This window comes from Aricia agestis, chromosome 5, assembly GCF_905147365.1.
Source record: "Aricia agestis chromosome 5, ilAriAges1.1, whole genome shotgun sequence".
Taxonomy (NCBI): Eukaryota; Metazoa; Arthropoda; class Insecta; order Lepidoptera; family Lycaenidae; genus Aricia; species Aricia agestis.
The window spans coordinates 12,440,602-12,452,944 of NC_056410.1; the positions used below are offsets into that span (position 1 = coordinate 12,440,602).

General features: G+C 35.1%; 1 protein-coding gene across 1 annotated transcript; it reads left to right on the forward strand.

Annotated features, from left to right (window-relative positions):
* The first annotated feature begins 1,265 nt into the window (after positions 1 to 1,265).
* On the forward strand, positions 1,266 to 12,018 carry LOC121727001. Its single transcript, XM_042114668.1, has 9 exons — positions 1,266 to 1,456; positions 1,536 to 1,685; positions 1,900 to 2,023; positions 2,263 to 2,435; positions 2,636 to 2,838; positions 3,014 to 3,167; positions 4,155 to 4,206; positions 6,773 to 7,128; positions 7,220 to 12,018. Exons 1-9 carry the CDS (start codon positions 1,408 to 1,410, stop codon positions 10,249 to 10,251), a joined length of 4,293 nt encoding a protein of 1,430 aa, XP_041970602.1. The 5' UTR covers positions 1,266 to 1,407; the 3' UTR covers positions 10,252 to 12,018.
* The last annotated feature ends 325 nt before the right edge of the window (positions 12,019 to 12,343 follow it).

Sequence of the window (12,343 nt, forward strand, 5' to 3'; positions counted from 1 at the left end):
TCTCTGTTAAGTCTTGACAACATTCATCATGCTAAATAATCGCTCTATATCAGCGTTAGAATGCGGCAAAACGAATAAAGATAATAATAGTATAATTCAGTTTCCAGTGTGCGTCTTCAAGGGTTAGAAACATAATAAAAAAAAACTAGTGGTTTAACGTCGAAGCTACCACTAACTTAAATAATCTAATCCACTAAGAAATCCACTAGCCACTAAAACCAAATTTTTCCCGCCGCGCCGAAAGGTACGTCTAAACCACCAGATCTAGTGGAAATTCCACTAAGTTGGCAACACTGGTGGAGCGACGAATGGGTGTTGCCAATGTAATCAATAAAAAATAAAAATTCATCCTCAAGATTTTCTCCAGACTCAAACCTTTGGACTCAACCGTAGTCCGTCCGTCCGTTCTCAATAAAAAAATGGTGATTTGTTCAGCAAACCGTCAATAATTTTCAAATATTTTTTAAAGTTTCAAGTTGCGTTGAGTGGAGGAAATTTGCAGGAAACTTGTAATGAATAATGATCGGCTTCCGTTATCGAATACCAGAAATAATCGGCCAAGTGCGAGTCGGACTCGTGCACGAAGGGTTTCGTACCATTATAGATCAAAATTAGGCCAAAATTTGTATTTATTGTATGGGAGCCCCCCAAAAAATGCAAATAAGAGGGCGAACGAGCAAACGGGTCACTTGATGGAAAGCAACTTCCGTCACCCATGGACACTCGCAGCATCAGAAGAGCTGCAGGTGCGTTGCCGGCCTTTTAAGAGGGAATAGGGTAATAGGGGAGGGTAGGGAAGAGAAGGGAAGGGAATAGGGGAGGGGATTATGCCTCCGGTAAACTCACTCACTCGGCGAAACACAGCGCAAGCGCTGTTTCACGCCGGTTTTCTATGAGAACGTGGTATTTCTCCGGTTGAGCCGGCCCATTCGTGCCGAAGCATATCTCTCCCACGTATATAAAAACTGGTGCTTGGAAGTCGGAAGTTGGGCTGCGAGGTAGATTTGGTGCACGACGCATACGCATACGCATATAATATTTACCGATATTTTCATAACGATATTTTTTTGGTTATGTTACTAGATATCGATAAAAAAAAATACCGTTACCATTATGAAAATACCGGTACCTACGTAACGATATTTTTGCGGGTATTCGATAACGTTATGAAGCCCTGGTTGAGTACCGTAAATACAATATTTGACATTGACATTATATACAAACATAAAAAAGTATAAACTTCAGTTTTGCGTCTTGGCTCTTGTTTCAATTTTCAATCTTTGTTTTTGATCTTTCTCAACTACGTTTTTAAATAAATATTATGAAAATAAAACTTGTAATGGCCTTAATAATAGTTAATACTTAGTGAAATCATTCAATAAACGTTTCGGTCATTTGTTTATAAATATGGCTATACCACCATTTCCTTCCCAAGAAGTGGCGAAACTTGTTCTTGGTAAGGCGTTTGGCGGGAGTCATAAAACGTTGCTATAACAGTCGTAATCGTGGTGTTCATTATATTATTTGGATTGTAGGATACTTGGCAGAAGAGGATTTGATGACTGCCTATGACGAATTTCTTCAAGCTAGCCCCTATTTAGACGCCTTCAGTAATGAATATGGGAGAGTGTTTATGACATCGTTGAAGAATATCCTTGCAGAATACATGGCTATCAAAATATATGGTAAGTGGACATATCTTTTGTGTAAAAATAAACATTGGAATAACTACATTTTGCAAGTACATATTGCAAGTGTCTGCTTATATTTTATTTTGATGTGGCTAAGTTCTTTGAAGCTTCTTACAAAGGTTTACTCTTATTAAAGCAGTCTATTTGTTGATGAATATCTTATTGTTATTGTCTATGTATATTATCAACCTTTTCCGTTTGTTTCCAGTTGAGTCATGTAAGCCAATTGCCTTAAGAAGGAAATTGATGCAATGTTCCAACCTGCTAGAGGTTGTAAAACTTTTAGTTGCTTTCGTGGATGTACAGAAGACAAATTTTCAAGAAAAACCCAGGTATGGTCATTTTATGATTATTATCAGTACACATACAATTTGATCTTTAGGTTTATCATCATAAAATTATTAGTTGTATTTTTTTACATTATAAAAAGTATGATATTATTATAGTTTTTTTATAGATGTAGATTAAAGTTAGTTAAAGATGTAATGTACATAGTAATACTTTAAATATTGTGTTACATCAATGTAAACATAACCAATAAATTAATATTATGAATAATAATTGTTTATAGGGTGTATAAACAAAATGTATCAAAGGTGCCTACAAGTTGTGATGGATGTGGTTCAACAGACTCATTTAGCTGTATATGTAATTCTGTAAATGCAAATACACAAAGCCATGTTGCTTGTGATGTAGACACTTTACAGAGTTCAGTAGAGGCTACATCTTTGGCTGACTTGCCAGGTAAGTTCTGTTTGTTAACTGACTTCCAAAAAGGAGGAGGCTATATGTTCGGCTGTGGAGTTTTTTTTTCCACATATACTAATTAAAAATATTAAAAGGTAGGAAAGGTAAATTTTCAGATTCAATGTTACCAAGATTTTTGGAATTTTATAAATTTTCAATAAAATAAGAACCTTAATAGCAAATTAATAAAATTACAGGAAATGCAGTAGTCAAAGATGTTGAAAAGGAAATTTCTACAGATGAAAACAGTTTAAAGAAAAGTGAATCTATAAATAATGAGTCCAGTGTTGATCAGAAGGCAGAATCAGGAAGCAATTTTGATTTACACTTAAATAGTGTTACGAGTAGTACACCAGAAAGTAATGCCAATTTGTGCCCACCACAGTCAGCTCCGTTAACGGTAATTTTATCATAAATAGTGTTTTTATATGTATGTTTTCTTGAACGTGAAAAATATATATAAGTATACTTTATATTGTATAATACAAATTAGTGATTTTGCTAAGTGCAAGTATATTTATTTATATTTTTTGTGTTACTGCCATGACTATTAAAAGTTAACAATATTTTTTTAGGAGACAAGTACAGAAACACCTATACAAAATATAGAGGAATTTGATACAATATTGAGCAAAGTAAGTAGTGAAGGTAATATGACAATGACTATACCAAGTTTAACATTACTTGATACAGTCACCTGTAAGAAATCTACCAAAAGTATTAAAGAAGGTAAGCTGTGCACAAAATTTAGTTGGACTGGAGGAAACGGGGCACTATGGGATAAAGACAAAAATTTTGCGACAAAATTTTAACCTCTTATAACCAGCCCTTTTGAATATACCAATCGATAGGGGGCGCCAAGGGGAGCAAAAAAGCTCAGATAAACTTTTCTCAAAAATCAACTCCTGTCGAAAGATAGACCGAAATGTGACCCGTTTCCCCATACTAAATTTTGATGGAAATATTCAACCCCCGACGACCACCCCTTTTTGTTAATACACCAATCGAAAGAAGGCACCAAGGCAAGCGAAAAAGCTCGGACAAACTTTTCTCAAAAATTAACGCCTGTCGAAATACAACCCGAAATGTGAGTGTAGGTAATTAATAGCAATGTTGGCCCAATACGACTTGATTGGCTTAGGTTAGGTTAGGCCATCATGGTTATTTTTTTGTGAACCACCCAGGAATAGCAGCCCCGCGTAGCGGGCCTCCGTCGACTTATAATTATTGAACCAAAAAAATTGGGGTAGGTTTGTAAACCTTTACCAAGATAAGGGGTTGAACTGTTTTTTCCACACGAACGATAATGTGACCCACATTTCGCGTTGTATTTCGACAGGCGTTGATTTTTGAGAAAAGTTTGCTTGACCTTTTTTAACTCCCTTGCATTGACGTCTTCTATCGATTGATATATTAAAAAGGGGTCGTCATAAGGGGTTGAACTTTTTCGTCAATTCTTAGTATTTTCTCCATAATAACGACGACCACATTTCGGCCTGTCTCGAAAGACAGGGTTGATTTTTGAGAAAAGTTTATCTGAGCTTTTTTGCTCCCCTTGGCGCCCCCTATCGATTGGTATATTAAAAAAAGGGGGTTGCATTTTTTCGTCAAAAATTTTGTCTTTTTCCCATAGTGCCCTGTTTTCTCCAGGCCAACCCAAAATTTTAATAAGATTTATTACGAAAAGAACAAAGAACTTAAAATATGTAATTTCAGGCACCACAAAGGAAAGAACTTATCACAATGAAGAAAATGCACCAGATTTAAAGTAAGCATTTAAATAATGAAACATTTTTTGTAGCACTCGCTAGGAGAAACTAGTTTTGTAACTCAGAGAGATTTAATGATTTCTTCTGCAGTTACTTAGTAAGGGTATGCTAGGGATTGCAATCCGGAAAACAGGATCCGGTTAACTGGCGGATCCGACATCACTTTCTGGATACCGGATCCGGTCCCAATATACTGGATCCGGAGAAGGGGTCCGGACTCCAGTGCTAGTAATTTGTGTCAAACTGATATGGTTGTTGCATGAATAAGGTACTTTAAATGCGTTACAACTTATAAGTAGTGTTTAAGCTTTTCTAGCTTTTTTATTATATTTTGCTGACACTAAGGCCGATTAGTATACTTAGACTTTCAGCCATAGGGTGGCTTTTATAATAGTAGAGGAGGGGAGGGTTCTATTTGTGTAGTCACTCGAGCGTCATGGAGATCTAGTAGGTTTTTTACATACATTATAGGTAAAATTGATAAAAAAATAATAAGAGCGTTTTTTATTTTAGCGGTGGGCTATATATATATATATATATATATATATATATATATATATATATATATATATATATATATATATATATATATATAAGATATATTTTAGACAACAAGGACTAAATCATTTAGTTTAGTGCAAAATAAAATATCTGTGAAACTTAATTAGGAAAATATGAAGCTTTATTTTTAAAATTTTAAATTGTCTCTACAGGTTACCTAACCTTTGAATCGTCAGTGCTTGATATTATGGATGCTTCTTTGGGGTATACTAAACATCCCCTATCTTAATCTGACAGATCCGATGACATTTCAATATTTAAAAAAAATAATTAACTAAAATAATTTCACGTGAGAAATCTGATTTCTATACCATGATAACTAGACGCATGTCTGAAGCTTATACAAGCTTACTCTGACACGCTCGAGCTTGTCCCGAAATCCCCTCTTCCCCTCTCCAACTATAAGCCATATTTATAAGCTATTAGAAACCAGGTGTGAGGTGACACTTTGGCATATAAGTTACTTTTAAATGACAGATGCTTGTACGGTAAAGGAAATATTGTGAGGAAATCCGCACATGGTTAGTCCTAGATGTAGTGACCTGCTCATTCCTGTGGACTATGCCAACTATAAGCATTGCAAAAATGCCGTATGTGCTTGGGAAACCATACGAACATTAAAAATCTTGTCCCAGGCACTACAGTATTTGAAGAGTTGATACTACGCTTTAAAAATCCATACTAATATTATAAATGCGAAAGTGTGTCTGTCTGTCTGTCTGTTCACGCTCAAACCGCTGAACCGATTTTGCTGAAATTTGGCATGGAGATACTTTGAGACCCGGGAAAGGACATAGGATACTTTTTATCCCGTAAAAATGTACGGTTCCCGCGCGATAAACGAATTTTGGCGCAACAAAGTTGCGGGCATCATCTAGTACTGTATAAATTAGCTGCAATGGATGCTAAGTCCTTGTTTTTGAACTAAAAAGCAAAAATAAGATGATTTTTGCTTTTTAGTTCAGTTTCATTAATTCTGATCCGACCGGACCCGGCCGGATCGATGGAAATCCGGTCAAATCAGGTCCGGATTGAAAATGATGCCGAATTGCAATCCCTAGGTATGATATAAAGTCTTATACATTTTTAGCACGCTTTTATTAGTTTGGGCTGTATGTATGTAACGGAATCTTTGAGCACGATTTTTAAATATCTCCAGTAGTCTGATTAATTCGAAACTTTGCATATGTGTTAAGAGCCAATGACATTACATTAAGAGAGAGAGAGCAATAATTTGTAATTAAAAAAAGCGTGTTTTTTTCAGTTATTTATTTATTCAACAAATGCACTTAGGGGGCGTCCACAAATTACGTGAGGTGTTTAAGGGGGGGAGGGGGTCGAGTCATATTTCATCTAATCTTACGTTGGGGAGAGGGGGGGTCTCGGCGAATCTCACGTAATTTTTTTCTCATTGTTACAAAAAATATTTTATACTATTTTGGTCCATTTCATCCAGATTGTACGTACATGCTTAATATTAAATCGTAAGCGTAATCGTAATACGGTTAAGATCATTCACTTATTCCTTCAAAAGAAAATAATTTCTTTTCATCTCATTTATAATGATGAATGATCTCATTAGTGAATGATTTCATTCATACTTTGACGTTAATACATCTACTGACTGTCAAACAATCTAACGCGTTTGCGTAAGAAAATGTGAGTAACGTTTTGAAAAATCTCACGTGAGATTAGGGGGTGGGGAGGGGGTTGAATAAAATCTCACGAAATCTCAAATCAGAGAATTTCAAAAAACACCTCACGTTATTTGTGGGGGGCGTCCCTTATTAATATAAAAAGTAGCCAGTAGCAAATTCTCAGACCTACTGAATATGCATATAAAATTTGTTAAAAATCTACTGATTTAACGTCTCCGAAACGGCTTTACTAAGCCGTTTCGAAGGAGTATGGTAACCAACATTGTGACACGAGAATTTTATATATTTAAATATATTTTTTTATTGACATGGAATTCATTTTATTAATCATCTAAAACACTTCCAGGAGATGTCGTTTAAATAAGAAATTAGATCAAACAACTCAGCCATCCCAAGAAAATATTCTGGTATCCTCTTCTGATCCTCCTTTAAGTAAAGAGAGTCCTGTGTTGAGTGTTACCGATGATAAGAGCTGTGAGCAAAAAATTAAAATAATATCAGATATCAAAGTTAACAATAATACTTACACTAAAATGCCACCAATTATTAAATCTACTACTAGCACGCCGTTAGTACAGATGCAAACTCTATACATAAATGGAACATGTGCATACAAGAATAACTTACAAAGTGGACAAAATTTCAACTATACAAAAGATGAAATCATGGCTATGCCTACAATCATATTAGTTCCTGCATCAGGTAATGAATACTAAAATTTAATACAGTTATGTATTATTATTGTTTGTCACAAACATTTAAGTATGTTTTAACTTTTAACTTACTTTTTCAGGTCCCTCTGGTAACCCGCAAATAGTAACGCCAAAGTGTACAGAAGTAAATACACTTCATTCTGAAACAGAAAAACGTATTAGATCTTCTCATATATCACAAGTACCACCTGTTAGTATCCAAAATATAGAATCAGTAAAAACAAATTATGCAAAGACTCCGGGTTCCAGAAATATGCATAATTTGGACTCCGCAACAGTTACTACATCAAGAATAAAATCATCCAGCGTACAAAGTTCTGAAACAGTTGCAAAAGCGATTCCAAATGTAAGTGCAAAACCTTTGAGCATAGATGTTAACATACAAAGTGAGGTGGCAAATAAAGTTACTAAAGCATTAAACCTTGACCCCATTGACGATACAAATAACATTGGTTTAGTGAAGACTGTAGATACTGTTTCTGCATCATTACCTAAAGAATCGTTAGGTACTGTTCTACAAAAGACCAGCACACCAAATTCTGCGCCACCTATGAAAAAAGCGTCATCCACTCCTCGTCGCACCTCTCACATTAGAGTTCTAGACTTCACAACACCAAGGCGAATTCTAAACGAGAATAGCACTGAAATAAATACAAATGAACCTGTCATCTGTTCTCAACAAAACTCCGTTGTGACTCCACATTGCAATATATCTTCTAAATATGTACATGATCAAGAAAGAAGTAAAAAAAATGTGGATGAAAATATTCAAACTAAGATTCCTGCAGACAAAAAAGTTAAACCAGTAAAGAAATCAAACTGGGACGCAGACCTTCGTGCACTTATAGGCCAAAGTGATGTTAATTTAATGGAAAAGTTTGGTAAAAGTAAAGAAAAAAGTGTGTGCAAAGAAAATAAAGTCGAAGAAAATGTAACTTCTGTAAAACCACAATCAAAAAATACAAAGCTTACAAATTCTAAGAAAAAAGATAAAGATATCTTGTCTACAAAAAAAAGTAAGAAAAAGGTAAAAGAAAAATCTTTGGAGTCTAATTCATTACAAAACTCGGCCAAAGTTTCCGCAAACGTTAATCTGCAATGCGCTACTACCGAAAAGCCTACGCAGGATGATCCCAATAATCACGTTAATCATCAAATCGAACAATCGGATACACCCGAAGCAGAAAGGCTAGCATTGCAAAATGTGATTGGGGCAAAATTGAATATATCCGAGTTACTAGAAACTCCTTACAAACAAGCACTGTATGACATACAAATGGAAACACCTCGGTTCTTAGGGCCCGATCTTCCCGACGAACCTATGTCAGATATAAAAATAATGAACATTCCCACTCCGCGTTTCTTCGATACCCCGAAGATCACGCAGGCCACACCTTCGTCGTACTCCTCGCGACAAACAGACTATTCCAGTGGTGGGTCGTATTATAAGCCAGACGATCAAGATTATATTCCCATATCTGAAGTTTTAGAGTGTGCCATAACTGTTTGTAGAGAAGATGCTCAAGAGACACCGGCGAATAAAGAAAATGATCCAGATTTAGCTTCCGAGAAAACTCGAAGGCCCGTAAGAAAGTGCACAAAGAATGTGTCGTATCGTAAAAGTAGTAGTATTAAAACTAAAGAAGATGCTCCATTATCAAAAGATGTAAACACTGAACCAGCGAAAAGAAAAGGTAGAAAAGCATCGTCAAAAGCCACACCTTCAAGGAAATTAAAATCGGAGGCTCCATCTGTACATTTGAAAGATAAACTAGAATCACCGGTAAAACTAGAAACTCAAAATAAGTTAAAAAATATATCTAAGAAATCACCAGTGAAAGATTTGGCTTCGAAAAAATCTCAGAAACTTGTCGATTCTAAAAATATTTGTGCTACTGAAAATAAAACAAAAAAGAAAATAGGTAAAGATAAAGTAAACGCTAACGTCATTGCAGTCGCAGTTCCAACAAAATCACGACGAAAATCTGCGACACCGAGAAAACTTCACTGTACAAAATCATTTAATTCCGATAGCAGCGAACTTAATTTATCAGAGTTATCCAAAAATAAAGATAAGATTATGAAAAATACAAAAGTTTCAGGTGTGCAAGATTCTGATAGCGAACAGCCGCCTTTAAGATGGTCGGATGATGGGTCTCAGGATGCTAAATCAAAAGACGTCTTAAAATCCAATTGCTGTCCAAATGAGGACGACGACATAGATAACATTAAAAAATATATAGAAAGTTGTACTAAATCAAAAAGTGGTACAGATCATCAAAATAAATGTAAGGTGGAAACGAAAAGAAATTTCGACATCGAGACGGCAAAAATCATAGAAAGAGATTTGCTCGACACTCCACCGCGAGTTGCACAGTTGCAACCTATAGATATTACCCATAATGAGTCTAGTAAGCCAGAAATTACAGTCATACCGCAAAGTAATCATAGTAATGATGACAGTGGCAATAAGGAATTGTGTGTGGATTTAGATGAAGATGAAGATGTAGAAGAGGTAGAGCTATCGGTGAGCAATTATGATGAAGAAAGCGAAAATCATTTTTCCTACGTTTACAACGAAACCAGCTTTGTACAAAATAATAACTTGTGTAAATTAAAAGATAAGTTCTGTATGGAATTATGTATAGAAGATGACATCTCGATAAGATTAAATGCGACCGCCTTACATACTGTGTTCGAACAACATCCCGGAGATTTTGTGGTCGACGATTCGTACGTTAGGGAGACGGCCACGGCTATAAATTCAATATCAAATATTGAAAAATTGTACACTCCGATGAAAAGCGCACGGAACCACTACATCGACATTTTCGACTCCACTTTGACTAGTTTAGATACCCCTCTCAAAAAAGATGATGCCAAAGAACTCGAAAAAGAGCCCGACAATCAAGTGACTGAAATCGTTCTGGAGATTGAAAGCGTACAATGCAAAGATAAAACGGACTCTAAAAAGAGGAAGAGGAGTCTCAATACTGCCACCGAAACTGAAAATGCAAAAAAACTTAAGTCTGAAACTCAGGAATTGCTTAAGTCTGCAAATATTCAGAATATTGATATTGAATCCGTGCTAAGTAAGTTACATGGACCTTAGGGTATAAGCTATTGAAGTAATTTCGTGTATATTATAACAATATTTATAAGACTACTGTTTATATGTAAAATATAACTCGCTTCTGTTGATAGCGTTGTAAATAATATATTCTTGTTTGTGTGTTAAACATGTATGAAATGATTGTTTTCATTTGAAACCAGTTGACCTGTTTGAAAATGAAGATCTTTGAATAAGTAAATTAAAAAGTTCACGTTATAAAACTCGGCGTACGTCACCAGCACGTACCAGCAACGCAGTGATCGTCGCGTCAGTGTAAAAAAGCAAATATACGTGGATTATCGAAAATACATGGTATAGTAGGCGAAACGGAAACCATATAACATAGCGAAAACTGCTGAAAGAATCAATTCCCTTAATTTTAATAAAAAAGTAAAACTACTATTGTAAGCTTTCGTTCACAATCAAGTTTCGTTTAAGTTGTGCAGTGTGCTACGCGCTAACCCACTATATGGCAGTAACCAAATAGTGTGAGATTACTCCTACAGTAGGAGTAAACTCCCACTATTTGGTTCACGAATTGCAGGCCGCAAGTAAGAGTCCTACTTGCGGCCTGCAATTCGTGTAGTGAACACGTCCTTAAAAAGTTTAATCGAAGTCACTTTGACCTAAACGTCTTTTAGGAGATACCCTCATTTCATTGGCAGTTAGATTTGGGCTGGCCGCATACACTCGTTTTTCGTATGCGATTTCCTAATGTGGAATATCTAATTACGATTTGAGATTCCGTGAGACTAGCGCAAACGTTCGTTTTTTTCACGCGCAAACGCACCGTCTTGCACTTGAAACGTACGTGCGGAATTCGTCCCGTTCGGAAAAAAGCGAACGTGTGTATTTTATACTGATTCCAGGCATTCAGATTACCGATTACCGAATACGGAAAACGAATTCGGAAATCGAATACGAAAAACGTGTGTCTGCGGCCAGCCATATAGAATGTTCTCTCAAAATATTATGAACCAATTTATAAGAAAATATTTTCGGCCGGCTTGATTTTTCGAAGAACTTATTTTTAAGATTAGAAGCAGATTTAGTTCTAATCAAAATCGAGCTCGCAACTTCTTTCAGTTTTTGGATTTCATCAATTATCCCTTTTTTTCTAAATTTAGCTGGGTAGGTATTTAATCCACGTTTTCTTAGCTTCCCCTTATTTGATTTGTAAAAATCATGTTATATTGGGACTCGCATTCTACTTGTCTCATCATTATAATAATTATTCATCATTCTACTGATGGTGCCATGTACAGTGTACATACATTCAACTACTTTTCATTGTATTTTATAATGCGTGCGCGGTGCGACACATTAATTTATTGTGTAAGTGATGTAATTTTGTCTATACTAGTATATTTCTGGCTACAACGATAAAAATGATAGTTTTTATTATTCGTAGTTCAATTCTAACTTTTAAAATTAATACCTACCAGCTGCCTAGTCCTTTAAAGTTTGAAAATATTCTCTTTGCTGGACAATAACTGACATACTTAATATGATCTGTAACTTGTAAATGTTATGAGTAGGAAATGTTTTCAGTATGTATGTACTTATTGTTTAAATTAAAAGAGTAATCTTAAGTTTAAGATACTTAATTGTTTCAAGGTCTGATATTCTTGAAAAGATATTGTTGACGCCTTGTGAAATTATGTTGAGAGTGTAAACTCCTAAATAACTAGGTACATTATCTTTATGAAAGTTGAATAAAATGTTGTACCTACCTAACAATGTTCCAAAGTTTTTATAAATATTATACCTAATAATAACTTGAAAGAATGATATTGTTTTTTATTTCAATATAATTTTATCAAACTTATAAGCAAGTTTCTTATAACGTGTAAACACCTTACAAAATATTTTAAAGAATCATGAAGCATCTTAGGCCTTAGCTATGCTAAGCAAAATTCTCTTTTCTTTAATATATACTAAATTCAATCATATAGAGTACCTATCGTAATATCGAATGTACTATCAGAGAAGTTGATTCCTATGCAAATCGGGGACCTAAGTAGTTTGGTTGCGTTACGTCAAACCCAGCTGACAGATCACAATTAACATTGAATTGACATATTCGACCAAA

Coding starts and splice junctions, on each gene's coding strand:
- LOC121727001 (XM_042114668.1), top strand. CDS start 1,408: ATGGCTATACCACCATTTCCTTCCCAAGAAGTGGCGAAACTTGTTCTT. Junction 1,457..1,535: donor AGTGGCGAAACTTGTTCTTG/GTAAGGCGTTTG, acceptor TTTGGATTGTAG/GATACTTGGCAGAAGAGGAT. Junction 2,839..3,013: donor CACAGTCAGCTCCGTTAACG/GTAATTTTATCA, acceptor ATATTTTTTTAG/GAGACAAGTACAGAAACACC.